General features: G+C 45.2%; 1 protein-coding gene across 1 annotated transcript; it reads right to left on the bottom strand.

Moving 5' to 3' along the window:
- Positions 1 to 213: 213 nt before the first annotated feature.
- On the bottom strand, positions 214 to 12,102 carry LOC141654737 (putative glycerol-3-phosphate transporter 1). The gene is made up of 5 exons (XM_074461854.1): positions 12,043 to 12,102; positions 11,436 to 11,836; positions 11,271 to 11,322; positions 1,518 to 2,526; positions 214 to 777 (listed from the first exon to the last, which is right to left on the bottom strand). Exons 1-5 carry the CDS (start codon positions 12,100 to 12,102, stop codon positions 230 to 232), a joined length of 2,070 nt encoding a protein of 689 aa, XP_074317955.1. The 3' UTR covers positions 214 to 229.
- Positions 12,103 to 13,857: the final 1,755 nt, after the last annotated feature.

The following is a 13,857-nucleotide window of genomic DNA, read 5'->3' as shown; positions in this document are numbered from 1 at the left end:
GAATAATTATCACAGGTAAGAAAGGAGGTACTTAGCAGGGTTGAATTCATATGTAAGCCAACTGATAGAGTACGTGTTAGGCAGTGGTTAAGCTAGCACTGTTTGCTTATTGTGTTGTTGATGTAATTGGACGGTTCTATTGGTTATTAATATACTTACATTTTACCAAAAAAAACGAAAAAATTTCGAATAACTTTATCGGTTAAAATTTTCCTGGTTTTTTCATTTTTCAAACAAGATACTCCCTCAGTACGCTTGAATTCCGTGTTCGATCAATCTTTGCACGAACCTCTTCAATCACAAGCTTAGTAAGAAGCAAACCAGCAATCAAAGCTGCAGTCATCAGCATAGTAAAAACAGCATCCCAACTGATACCTGAAATGTAACCTGTAAGCAAAGGCCCAACAGCGGCCCCAATTGAGCCCGTCCCGTCTATAATCGCAGTTACAGTAGCAAGTGCCCTAGAGTTACCCTTCAAGGACTCATGTGTCCCTAGATCAGCTGAGACTGCTGTTGTTATAAGGGCATATGGTCCATTTACGAACATTCCTGCTATAAACATTAGCGCGATATTTAAGTAAAGATTAATGAATCCGTAGTTTCTGTACAAGTATAATGCTGGGATTGTGAAGTATGTGAAGGATGCTGCTGTAATTGCCCTTGCATCAAGTTTATCAGAGAAGAATCCTGCTAGGATTCCTCCGATAACCCCTCCAATGTCGAAGAATGTTGACAGATTCCCTGCTGTCTCACTATTTAAGTATTTACCTCCGATTTCTGAGGTACACATGGAAAAAAGAATGATTAGTTTCCGCAAAGACATGGTAAAGCTGAACTGACCAAACAATCGTAACCAAACCTGAACACATTTTCGGGCTGTTCTGATACTGACGATTTTCTTAACTGATATCTACGACTTTAACAAAATTTGACTCGATCCAAAACCACACGACTAAAAAATGACTAGTTTGAAAATACACTAACCACATTAATAGCTACGACTAGAAAGTTCAAATTCGAACCCAACTTAAAAAATTGACCTGTCTGATCAAAACGTTACAGCGAGACACGACTGTTTTTTTTTTTTTTTTGGTGTTGACCAGGAGTATCCCCTACCGACAGCTGGGACAATCTTCTTCGGGGTACTGAAGGCAATTTAATGGGTTGACCCCTCCTAAGTTTGACTTTTTCATTCGCAAGAATCAGGAATCGAACCCCTGACCACTTGTTTAAGAGATTGCCCCTCCTAAGTTTGACCCGTCTGATTAAAACCTTACAGCGAGATGTGAGACAGTCATATATGAGTACTAGTGGTGGAGCGAGGGGGGGCGGGGGGCTAGCAGGGGCGCTCGCCCCAACTGAAAATGGAAAATTTCAAAATTTCTAGTTAGATTTTCAAACATTTTTCAAATTTCCCTTATGAAATTACTCGTTCGCCCCCACTGAAATTTTTCGCCCCCTAACGGGAAATCCTGACTCCGCCACTGATGAGTACAGTTTCTAGTACGAAAATGTACCTGTATAACTGATGTAGAAGGGAAGCCAGTATAGAAAGGTATATGCAACCAACTTAGCAAAGAACAAACAAAGAGCATAATTAGCAACACCCGGAATCTTCCAAGCTTCTATAAACCCGACTGCACACGCCTCCGCCTCCTCCGCCTCATCTAATTCGTCATCCAAACCCGAGTACATAAATGATTCTTCCAACACTTCTTTCTTAGGTGAACTCGGGTCATCTTCACCAATACGCGTCTCACAAGGCAAAAAAGGACTAACAGGCAAGAAAAAGAACACAACCAACCCTGCAAACCCGATTGCAAGACCCGGAACAAACATAGACCATCCCCAACCATACTTCAACAATGATGATGCAATCAAAGAACCTGATATATTTCCAACTGAAGTATGAGCATTCCAAATCCCCATGATCAAACCTCGGCCACTTTTTCCGAACCAGTTGCCTATTACAGCAACTACTGATGGCCACCCGGTGGATTGGATAAACCCGGCAAACATTTGGATGATCAAATAGTAGTAGAAATTATGGATATTGAACCAGTAACCAAATCCAAATAACGCGGTAAATAAACCAGACCCCATCATTCCGATTGTTAGAAATACTCTTAAGTTCATTCTATCACCAATGTGGCCTGAAAAGAACATTCCTAGTGCATAGAATGCTAGGAAAGCGACATCTAAGTAACCGAGCAATTCCGTCCCATTCCTCCCATTGAAGGGTACCCATCCAACATTACTAGTATTAGGATAGTATAGGGATGGTGATGAGGGTGATTGAGGGTCAAGAGCAGTTTTAACTATGCTTGTCGTTTTTCGGGTTAGATGGTAAGTTGTGTAAGACAAGAATGTTACTATCAAGACAATTGCTTGGTAGGTATGAAATGAGAGGGATTTTTTGTAAGAGTTTTCGAGATATCGAATTCCTAATGGCCTTTCATCCTTTACTTCAAGAGGATGTATTTCATGGATTAAAGACATTGATGAATTGAAACAAATGTAGCCAAGCTGTAAACATAGAGACAAGAAGCCATGATTGAGTACAATTTTCACCACACTACATGAAACTAACAATGAATATTATGTAGTGGAGTATATGATCACATTTCATTTTTCCAAACAGTGAATTACGATGGAATAAAACAAAATGACAGACTAAATTGATTGAGCTTAAGCTGATGAATGGAGTCCCAAAAACGCTTTTATACTCTAATTCTCAAATTTTTTGTATTTTAACGCTGGGTAAGGCTGCATAGATTCGACCTGTTCATTCTTCATGCAATAAATTCACATAAGAAACAGAAACAAATAACTAAATGATCTAAATAGTTATATCCATAGTATATCGTTCTATAATATTTTTTTTTAGTGTAAAGGGAGCCATGAACGTAAATTTGATACTGACGGGATTTGCACTCAACCACTCAAGTTATGAATACCACCTCTAATGACTTTTCCAAAATAAACGCTAATATGTGCTTGTATAATATGTATAATGCAGCGGGAACATAAAGATATGAACGTAAAAGAATGTAAAAGAGAATATGAAGAGTAAATGGTAAGAAAGTAAAAGAATTACCAAAGCAAAGACTTGAGCTTTACTTGAAACTTTCTTCTAGTCTTCAGTGTGTTTACAAGTTTATATGATATTTCCTCTGTTTTTTGTTAGAAGGTTGTTTTCTAAACAATGAATGTTCGAAATTGGTAGTATGAGCTTCTTATAAATAAAGGCCGTAAAAGTGTGACTTCTTTTATGACATATTTTTGAAATTACTATATTACCCTTAGCAATAATTTTTTGCTCCGACTTGTTGACATTTATTTTGACACAAAGAAAAAAAAAAAGTAAACACAAAATCTCATTGAAGACGGCACGTATCCGTCACTTTGGAGTGACGGATACCATTTCCTCTCACAAATGACCCAAATAGAGGAGAGAGGGAAGCACATGGGGGTGCCCCCACCTTGTCCCCCTATCCGTTTTGTGAGTGGCATTACCCGTCACTTGCTCCGACCCGTCTTCAGCAAGACTAATTGAAAAGTAAATGACCGGTTTTTTGTTAGTGTTTTTGGATATCAATGGAATTGAGTTGTATTTTTTTGCAAACAGATGACTTAAATAAATGATTGAGATATCGATACAAATATGTAAATATATGACCGGAATTCGGATTAGAGAAGCAATGAATAACTAACCAACTATTTTTTTAAAATAGCTGTAACTTTTGGATGATACGAAAATAATTGCTTAAACATCAAATTGATAAATTTGACAATATATTTTATAAATTTTTGGAGATATTAATCATCACAGTCAATCATCAAAGTAAAAAAAATGAACAATAACTCTTCATTTGTAATTCAGCTTATTTCAATTCAGGTAAGATCCGCTCAATTACCACATTATCTACGAACCGAGTTTTATCTCTTAAAATTCCCTTAAATGTTAATGAAATAACCAATAATTATGGTTTAAAAGAACCTTATGGCATAATTCTTAGGAATATAGTTACTTGTGCAACCTAATTAAAAACAGTATCAAATGGATACACTGTCTCTTCTTTTAGGGGAAAAGATACAATTACAGCATGTGTATAGGTTGGAGTTTGATGATGATTTGTCCTTTCTCCAGTTGCATATCCCATTTGTTACCAAATGCATCTACGGTTAGTTTGGAATTTTACATGTCCGATACCTGATTAATTGTTGTTTATTTTTTTCATTTATTTTAACGGTTTTTACCGAGTTAAAAAATCATGATACGATACTATATTTTACATAAGTAATTTACAAAATTTACAAAATGTAGAATAAACAATGCAAGTGTTATTTTAAAAACTTCAAAACGTCAAATAAGAAAATCATAATAAAGGGTAAACTCGCAATTTTGCACTCAATATAGAATCAGACAAAAGTTATCAAATACGGAGTATAAGAGATACTCGTATATAAGTGTTTAGTTAGTCTCTCGTAGTCTTATGACCGTTTACAATAATATAGTGTCGAGAATTTCTAAACCGGACAACATTACAATATCCTACAAATTCATGGGCATAGCAGGCTACCACAATAATTTGTGATAATTTGTCAAAAGCCCATTTTATTTAAAACTCATATTGAAACTACTCATATCCTAGCTACCAAGAATCCAAGATACCACCAATCCACCATACTACCTTCCACTAGCTATTTCCAACTCTTTTACGGAGTAGTCTCTCCGTTCCGGTTAATTATCGTCCTTTTATTTTAGTACAAATAACAAGTAAAGAGTAATGAACAAATTATTAGATGACAAGTGGACTAATTGACTGTTAATGATCAAATTACTTATCAAATGCAATTCTAAAATAGAAAGGACAAAAATTAACTTAGACACCTCAAAATAAAATAGGACAACAAATTACGGGAATGAAGGGAGTTCAATTTTATGTTCCAATGATTATGGATTATCTCACGTGTATTATTTCCTACGCTCTATTCATCTATGTATCTTTTAATTTAGAAAAATGATATATACGACCCTAAAAGTTGTATTTAAGATTCTAAAAAAGGTCAATTATATAGATCATATCAGAACGCCATTAAATGAAAACAATAATCGAGCCAAAAGATCACAGTCAGTAAATTCATAAGTCGTTAATCGTCCTAGTAACATAACATGACCTTCTTTTGCCGTACATAGACTGTACGTATGACATATCAAATCAAATGACATTTAGGCAATATACATTTAGTCTTAAAATTCCCAAAAAAATCATACCTTAAACCCTTTTCCCAGTTGCAGAGGTTAAATGAGTATGTGTGGTGGTCATCACAACGGCTAGTTATCAGAGATGGTTAATTTGGGTTGTTCAATGATATCCGCTCACCAGAATAAGGTTAATTGCTGTGTATAAATGTTGGTAATTTGCTGTCAAAAAAAAAAAAAAAAAAAAAAAAAAAAAAAAAAAAAAATGTTGGTAATTGGAAAAATATTAGAGTAAAAAGTACTCGAATGTAATACATCAGATGTAACGTCCTTTCTTTTGTAAGGTAAATTAAACTATAATTGGGGGATATAATTGCATGTGGTGTTGATCTGTGTAATTTGTTCGTAGTACATTGCTAGTAAAGCAAAATCGAAGTTGGTGATGATTCCATTATTCTACCGCTGCATATTCCATTTTAAACCAACCAGATTTGTCCATAATAATGTCATGATAAGAGTGTTTGGTATATGCACAAGCACAAATTCTATAACGACGCTATAGACGGATAGTGTCATCTCACAAATTAAAATGGGTAGTGCAAGTGGGTGAAAAATGGATACCCCACTTGCACTGCCCACTTTAATTTGTGAAAGAGACACTATCCGTCTATAGCTATAGACGGATAGTGTCCGTCTATAATGAGACGGACTGATGCACAAGATTTGTGATTAAACAAATTATGGATATGATACTACTCCCTCCTATTCTTAATAACCCTCCCCATTTATGGAGGTCACGGGAATTAAGGGAGGGGAGTATTATATGTGATGGGGCATATTCTGCACCGCTGACCAAGTCAACATATTGAGCAAGGTCAAGGGTATCCACAGCAAAGTCAACAACTTAGACGGTCTAGCCGATGAAGCCCATCGGCTTCACCTAGGTCTCGGCTGGACAACTAGCCACCGGGACACAAATCGCGTACTCATATCCAAGACCCTCGGCGAGCCCGCCACAGTCCATCTACGAGGGTACGACTCTTTTTCACCGATAGCCACTTGGCCACTACGTGACAAAAGGTGAATGCCTATAAATACTCCTCAACCTTCATTGAGGAAAGGATCCACAAATTGACCTAATAACCACTATTCATCTGGTATTATCTTCCTTATCTCTCTACAATATACTCTTAGCCAAGTTACAACAACTTCTCTCTAAGTTCACTGACTTGCGTCGGAGTGAGTACGCTCGGCCAAAGCCGAGCCCTCGCCTTGTTCATCGTTTCAGGAGACCGCAAGGAGGATTCAAGCAAGGACATCATTCTACTAGCTACGAGTGGTAACAAACATCTGCTCTGGAAGTACACTCGGAACAATTGGCGCCGTCTGTGGGGAAGGCAAACTAGAAGCTAGTCACATTCATTCCCAAACAACAAAAACACAAAAAAAAACCCACCCAAAAAAGCTAAGATGTCGAAACAACAGGTAGTCGTGACCGACGAAACCGAGCTACACCAAGATGATACATTTCACCATTCTCGAGTAGTGAACCCTCCACCGTGAGTAGTCCAACCGGAATTCGAATGCCGATAATACCGGACACACCGTCCGCCAACCAGTCACCATCATGGGACAGTGGTTGACGTAGCAAAACCGAAGACACTCCCGGACCTCATTGGGAGTACAACAACTCGCATAGGCACGCCGACACGAGCGGCGGAAGCCATCCAGGAGACCAGGGCCCAGAACGTGACTCCAAGAAACTTGAACGGAGCACTGGGAGAAGCAGACCCTACCAAGACGCCGGAGGAGCCCAAAGTGGTCGTGGTAAACGTAAGTCCTTCTCGCACTCGGGAGAGGACATCGCCGCCGCACCACCGACGAGGCACACCCCGGAGAACTAGTGGCCCGACTCGGAGAGTCGGAGAAGAAGCCCGAGCCGAGAAGAAGTCCTTCCCGCTACGAGGAGAGAGGTTTACTAGGAATGCGAGGAGTCGGTCGCCGCGTGTCATCCGACACGTGGTCAAACACCCCTCGGTGATTATGTCCTGACACCGCCGTGCCAACCAAGCCGAAGTTGCGGCGTTCACATACAAAGGAGATAGTGACCAACCGACCACGCCGAGGCTTTCGAGTCTTACATGTCGGTATGGGAGCAAAATGATGAGGTCCGGTGCCGAGTTTTCCCAACAACTCGCACGGGATGGCTCAAAACGGTACAAGGGGCTTCCCGACGGTTCGGTATCTTGTTTTGCCGACCTAAAGGACGCCTTCTTAGCCCAAGACTCTTGTAACAAAAGGACGGTCGTGGAGACATCGGACCTCCTAACTATCAAGCGGGAGGAGGGCGAGTCTCTACGAAGCTATATGAAGAGGTTCGACGGCAAGGTCCAGCAGATTCGGAAATCAATCCCGAACTAGCGGCTTCCGACCGATGAAGGGCCTCCCAAAGGGAAACTTAAAAGACGAGCTCATCAAGCACGGGGCCCGGCCTAGACGCGCGAGGAAGATGGCCGACCAGTGCCATCAAGGTGGAAGATTACCACAAGACTGGTAGGCCCCAACGAGGCCGAGCCCTCGAGAGGAAAAGCCGGGATGATAGCCGGATGAGAGGCGCCGTGACAATAATAGTCACGATCCGATGATAAACGCCGTGACAATAACAGTCACGGCGATCGATAGATCTGCCCAGAACAGAGTAGCGGCCGTGCCGGCGACGGTTCGGGAATGTTTTACCAAAGGCATTACCATGACAAAACCCTCTCGTCGCACGGCCGCCAAGGTCTTCGCCCTGCGGCGAGGCCGAGAGTGGAACGGCCTCCCAAGCCAAAAGGAGACGGTGACTCGAACCGATCTGCGAGTACCACGGGCTGCGCGCCACCTCATCGACAATCTATACGCATCCGAAGAATGCCATTGAAGAGCTAATCCTAAGGGGAGCCTCGACAAGTATGTGGCCAAAGGCGTAAGACCGACGCCACGGCCAGATAAGAAATCCGTTTTTCAACGGATAGGAGTTATCCATGTAGTCATCGGAGGTAACGAGAACGGTGGGTCGGCTCACGGGCACAAACGGCACACGAACGAGCCGTATCGTGCCATCAACTTTGTGCCCAACGCAACGACCACCGCCTCCAAAGATTCCCGATATGACTATTGGAGGGAAGGACTACGAGGAGTCATCGCCCCTCACAAATGACCCACTCGTAGTCAACTTGGACATATCCAACCACCTAGTGAAGAGATGTCCGTGTAGACACAGCGCCTACACGAACATCATGTTCAGGAGTGCTTCCACACCTCGGCGAGAATCAAGGACTTGAGCCCCCGCACCCATCCACTATACACTTCTCCGGCCGCCCGGTACCCCGGGTTCAATCGGACTCACCTCGGTGATGTTCTACGAGGGGAATGCGGCCAAGAATGTCCTAGCCGAGTTCGTCGTCATCAACGGCTCATCCGCCTACAACGCCCTAACGGGCCGAGTTACTCTAAGCGATGCCGACGCAAAGTGATGTCCATCCGGCCCCGACACTAATGTATGTCTCGGACCGGGGGAAGCGCATAAGCTCGTCTCCAAAGACGAGAAGGACGAGGTGGTCAACATCCAGATATCTGCCAGAGGATGCAACATGCAATCCCTCAAAGTGGCGAAGCAGTCGGAGAAGGGGAAAAGCTCATCCTCACAACCGAAGGGCGACCTTATGGATGCAACCGACTACGACGGGGAACAGCGCCTCTAATGAGGCATTAGGAAACTGATAGACCTTGTATAGCGCCGGAGGTGCCCAAAACGGCTGTGGGCACCCCGACGCATGTTAATATCAAATGTAAAATCAACCAAGTCTCCCATGAAGATGTCCATTTTCCCCATAAATCACTGGCAGGAAGAAAGAAGCCGACGCCGTCTCATACTGTCGATTCGACAAGAGCGGCATCGTTATAAGAGGCCGACGCCGTCTCATCTGTCGATTCGACAAGAGCGGCAGCGTTATAAGAGGCCGACGTCGTCTCATCATACGTCGATTCGACAAGAGCGGCGTCGTTATAAGAAGCCGACGCTGTCTCATCTTTGTCGATTCGACAAGAGCGGCGATCGTTATAAGCCGACGCCTGCCTCATCTGTCGATTCGACAAGAGCGGCGATCGTTATAAGAAGCCGACGCCGTCTCATCTGTCGATTACAAGAGCCAGGGCGTCGTTATAAGCCGACGCCGTCTCATACTGTCGATTCGACAAGAGCGGCGATCGTTATAAGAGGCCGACGCCGTCTCATACTTGTCGATTCGACAAGAGCGGCAATCGTTATGAAGAAATGTAGCGTGTGCGATCACCCCAAATAGTAGACGCTTGGCGATCACTTAAAGTGGTAGACGCCGCGTAACACGCTATCCGGCGCCACTCACACATCATGACAAGAGCGGTGGTCCCCATGAAGAAATGTAGTCTTTGTGGCGATCACCCCAAATAGTAGACGCTTGGCGATCACTTAAAGTGGTAGACGCCGCGTAACACGCTATCCGGACGCCGACTCTTCATCGTCGTGCGACAAGAGCGGCGATCTCCATCGAAAGCGACATCGACGATCGCGGCGCGCCGCGATTGATAAACAAATCAAAATGCCTTAAAAGCGTTAAAAACAAATGAGATGCACACTCTAAACTCGCTCGGCCAAACCAAGGCTCAAACAAAAAGGGACGCTCAATTAATAACGTAAGAGGGCAACTCGGACAAAACGAGAAAAGACCTCGGCGAAGCCGGAGGCAAAGTGGAAACACTAAATACCGTTGAGACGCTCAAAAGAAATAAGGTAAAGACCTCGGCCATGCCGAAGGCAAAAGAAACGAACTCTTATTAATAATAACGGTTTACGAGCAAAGAGAACGGAGATGACAAAAGTCCCCATTGGGATAAACCAAAACACAACCTACCAAAGCGGTACAGAGTACAAGGAGAAAAGCAAAAGCTACAATTATGTCATTTAAAGCACCAAAAAGATGGCGGGAAGAAGGGATTAATGATCGGCCCCGAACAAATTTAAACAGATCTGTCAGAAACATGTTCTCATCAAGCAAAGACATGATGGTGTGTGAGGAGTCAAGCGGTCTCTGCTTTGTAAACTTGTTCTCATCAAGCAACCTATGCCTGGTGCGCTTACCATCGATGGCGGTAGCGCATCTTCTTCAATAGGCAACCCAAAGAAATTTTCCTAGCGGCCTCGGCTTTGGCCTCGGCGTCATCGGCCGCCCTCATTCTCTCGGCTTCCTCCTTGGCGCCTTAGCCCTCTCAAAGAAGAGTCGCTTTCTCCGCGGCCGCCTCCTTCTCAATCTTCGCCCTCACCGCCTCCTTGGCCTTCTCCACCATGGCGTTCTCCTTAGCCTCGAGCTTGTCATCAAGCGACTTGTCATATCCGCCCCACTTGAAAGGAACCATCAAGAGGGAAAAGCTCCTCGATCACTTCCCTAGCAGCTCCTTCGGCCAAGTCCCTAATTCGACGCACGTGATTGGGAGCATGACATTTGGAGCATCTCAATGTCCGCCTCCTTCGCTTGATGATGGCCTTTTTGCCCCGAATCACCTCCGCCCGGGCCTTAAACAGCCCTCGGATTCGTTCCTCTGGGAGATGAGGTCGGCACGCCCGAACATGGTTACACTTCTCCAAGCGGCTTCGCGGCCTCGGCTGCAGCCTCGGCCTTGGCTCTCTCGAGAAGGACCTCCTTTTCGGCGTCCTCCCCGAGTTTTCTCTCGACCCAAGAGCGCCTTCTCGATCTCCCCTAAGCTTCCGCTCATTGAGGAGATCCGGCTTCGCCGACGCAGCCCACCGCTTAGTGGCATTACGCTCATGGATAGCTCGAGCCACGGCCTTCTCCCCGCTCCACGAGACGAGCGGCGGAACCACGTTCCACCTTGCGAAGCTCCCTAATTAGCTTCGTGCCTTCCTCATGAGTTGGGAGACGGAAGCCTTCCGAGATGAAGGGACGGCGGAATAATTTGACCACCACTGCGGGTGGGAGAAGGATGCCCTCCGGGATGAAGGGTTGACGGTGGCGCCTTGATCACCAACTCGCGCAGGACCCTCCACCCGTCCGCCCAACGAGAGCGAAGCCGGCCATGGTCTACAAAAATTTAATAAAGACGTCGGTATCAACGTATATCGACATGTCGGGAAGCTCGTCATCGGGAGCACCCAATGACTCGGCTAAATTTAAGCCACGGAATGAATAGGTACCGTGCTTCGCCTTCTTGGCGGAGGAGGCACTTCCTCGCAACAACGGTAGAGGTCGCCTCCTTCCTCTTTTGGATAAGGGGAGATTCCTCCGCATCGGAGTCCCCCTCAGAAGGAATATCAACAACCTCCGCCGTCTCCTTTTTAGGAGGGGGGGTGGGAGTTGGAACCAGCGTCGACGCCCTCGCCGCCGAAGACATTGTTTTCCGCGTCCGACGCACAACGCCGCTAACAACCTTCGCCGAGCCTCCTCCACGCTCAAGCCCTTCACCGCTCCATAAGATCACTCGGCGACTTCCTACGGTCGTGGGTTTGAGCCTTGGGATGCAAGTTGGCAACTGTTCCATCTTTGTGCGGCCCCATTCTCCTGAGAATATCCTCGGACAAGCCCGATCCAAAGTGGTCTGCGAAAGAAACAAAGCAAGAGTTAAGTAGAGGAAATAAACCGAAATTCGAGGAGCAAGAGCATTAAGAACGGCGATGGGCCTCACACCGACCCCACTCACCCCGTGCTAGGGCCGGTATGAGGCCGACACATGCAGAGTGGCTCATCCCGAAGGATGATCTCGCGTCGGGGAATCCATCTTTTCGGCACCCCACTCTTGTCCACCTCAAAGAGCCTCATTGCCGACCTCTCATCCTCCCGGAGATGTACACCGCTGGCATCCATTTTGAGCTTCTTCCGGAAACCCATCTATCGTGCTCCGCCCGAGTCTCACACCGCAAGTTAACTCTTGTCTTTGGAAAAAGGTGGCGGCGGATAGTCATCCCAAGACCTTAACGTACACCCACCGCCTTGCCGATCCTTGCAAGAAGAAAGTTTGTTGACAGAGACATAACCCGCTCCATCTCCACACTGTACCATCCGACGCGGCGTAAAATGGTTTGAGATGGTGAAGCCGTGGAATAAATTCACCGTCAGGGGCCTCTCCCTTGAAGAGACAGAGCTAGACAAAGCCGATTATGGTCCTCATAGCCAACGGGTGCGGTTGTGCAACGGCAACGTTCATGGCCTCTAATAATGGCCATAACGTGCTCATTCAACTAAACCGAGCCCATACTCCAAATGCCGCATATACACGCCTGGTGGGCCCGGTGGAGGGCAACAGACGGCCTGACCCTCCTCGGGGATAACAATTTTGTATCCCCTACCGAAGAAAAAATGGCCCTCGAAAAATTTCTCGCCCGAACAATCAAGGCGAGCTTATGAGTCCAAGCACGGTCGAACGGACCTTACAGCGCGTCGCCGTGATCCATAACATACGCTCCCTTCGTTAGGACGAGGCCTTTCCACTTCATCACCAAAATCATCACCAAAATCACCATAGGAATCGTCATCCTCCCATTCCTCCAAAATCGAGGGTCAACTTCGGGAGAAGGAGGCCTAGGGCCCCCGACGCAGTTCACTAGGTCCAAAGATCGAGAAGACATGTTCACAACAAATTATTAGCAAGATAAAAAGAATGTTTGTTTACCTCAAAGAAAAACACTCGCCGGATCGAAGACCGAAGATTGGAAGAAAAGAAAGCCCTTGAAAGTTTAGAGAGATGAAGATTTTGGGAGAAAATTTTCGAAAATTTGAGGAAATGAAAGTAATGGCCAAAATCACTTTAATAATCGCCTATTTATAGGAAAAGCCCATGAAGAGGGACCAATCAGGGCACAACCATGAAGCGCGTCAACCAATCAAACGGTGTGTCACGTGTCAGACATGCAACCACGGAATGTCAATCGACGCAACAGTTAAATGTCAAATCAATGCTACAGTTACCAAGCGTATTCAACACGCCCATTCACATCTCTTCGCCTGTTCATCTCCCTCAACAAATTCCTAGGCACCGCTCTCTCCGCGCCACATGATCGACCAAGCCGGAAGCACGGCACGGGGCAATCAAAAATAACCGCAAGACTCTCACTGGTCTCGGCCAAATCATATTATTTCCCACATCGGATACCCTTTACGCATCCATGTGGAAGGGGGATATATGGTACGGCCTAACAAGAACCACGCCGATGCTTCGAAGAAGCCGATACCGTAAATTTTGCAAAAATACTTGCGCAGAATATACGCTCAACATACATCTGAGCCCATACCACTATGCATAGACTACGCCTGGGGCAAATTGATGGGCATATTCGCACCGCCGACCAAGTCAACATATCGAGCAAGGTCAAGGGTATCCACAAAGAAAGTCAACAACTTAGACGGCCTAGCCGTGGCCCATCTACTGTCACCTAGGTCTCTGGTCGACAACTAGCCAACCGGACACAACCGCGTACTCATATCCAAGACCCTCGGCGAGCCCGCCACAGTCCATCTACCGAGGGTACGACTGCCTTTTTCACCGATAGCCACTTGGCCACTTGGCCACTACGTGACAAAAGGTGAATGCCTATAAATACTCATCAACCTTCATTGAGGAAA

The sequence above is a fragment of the Silene latifolia genome, chromosome 5 (assembly GCF_048544455.1).
Source record: "Silene latifolia isolate original U9 population chromosome 5, ASM4854445v1, whole genome shotgun sequence".
Lineage (NCBI taxonomy): Eukaryota > Viridiplantae > Streptophyta > Magnoliopsida > Caryophyllales > Caryophyllaceae > Silene > Silene latifolia.
Note: the sequence above shows the minus strand (reverse complement) of the source record. Positions and strands in the feature narration are given on the sequence as shown.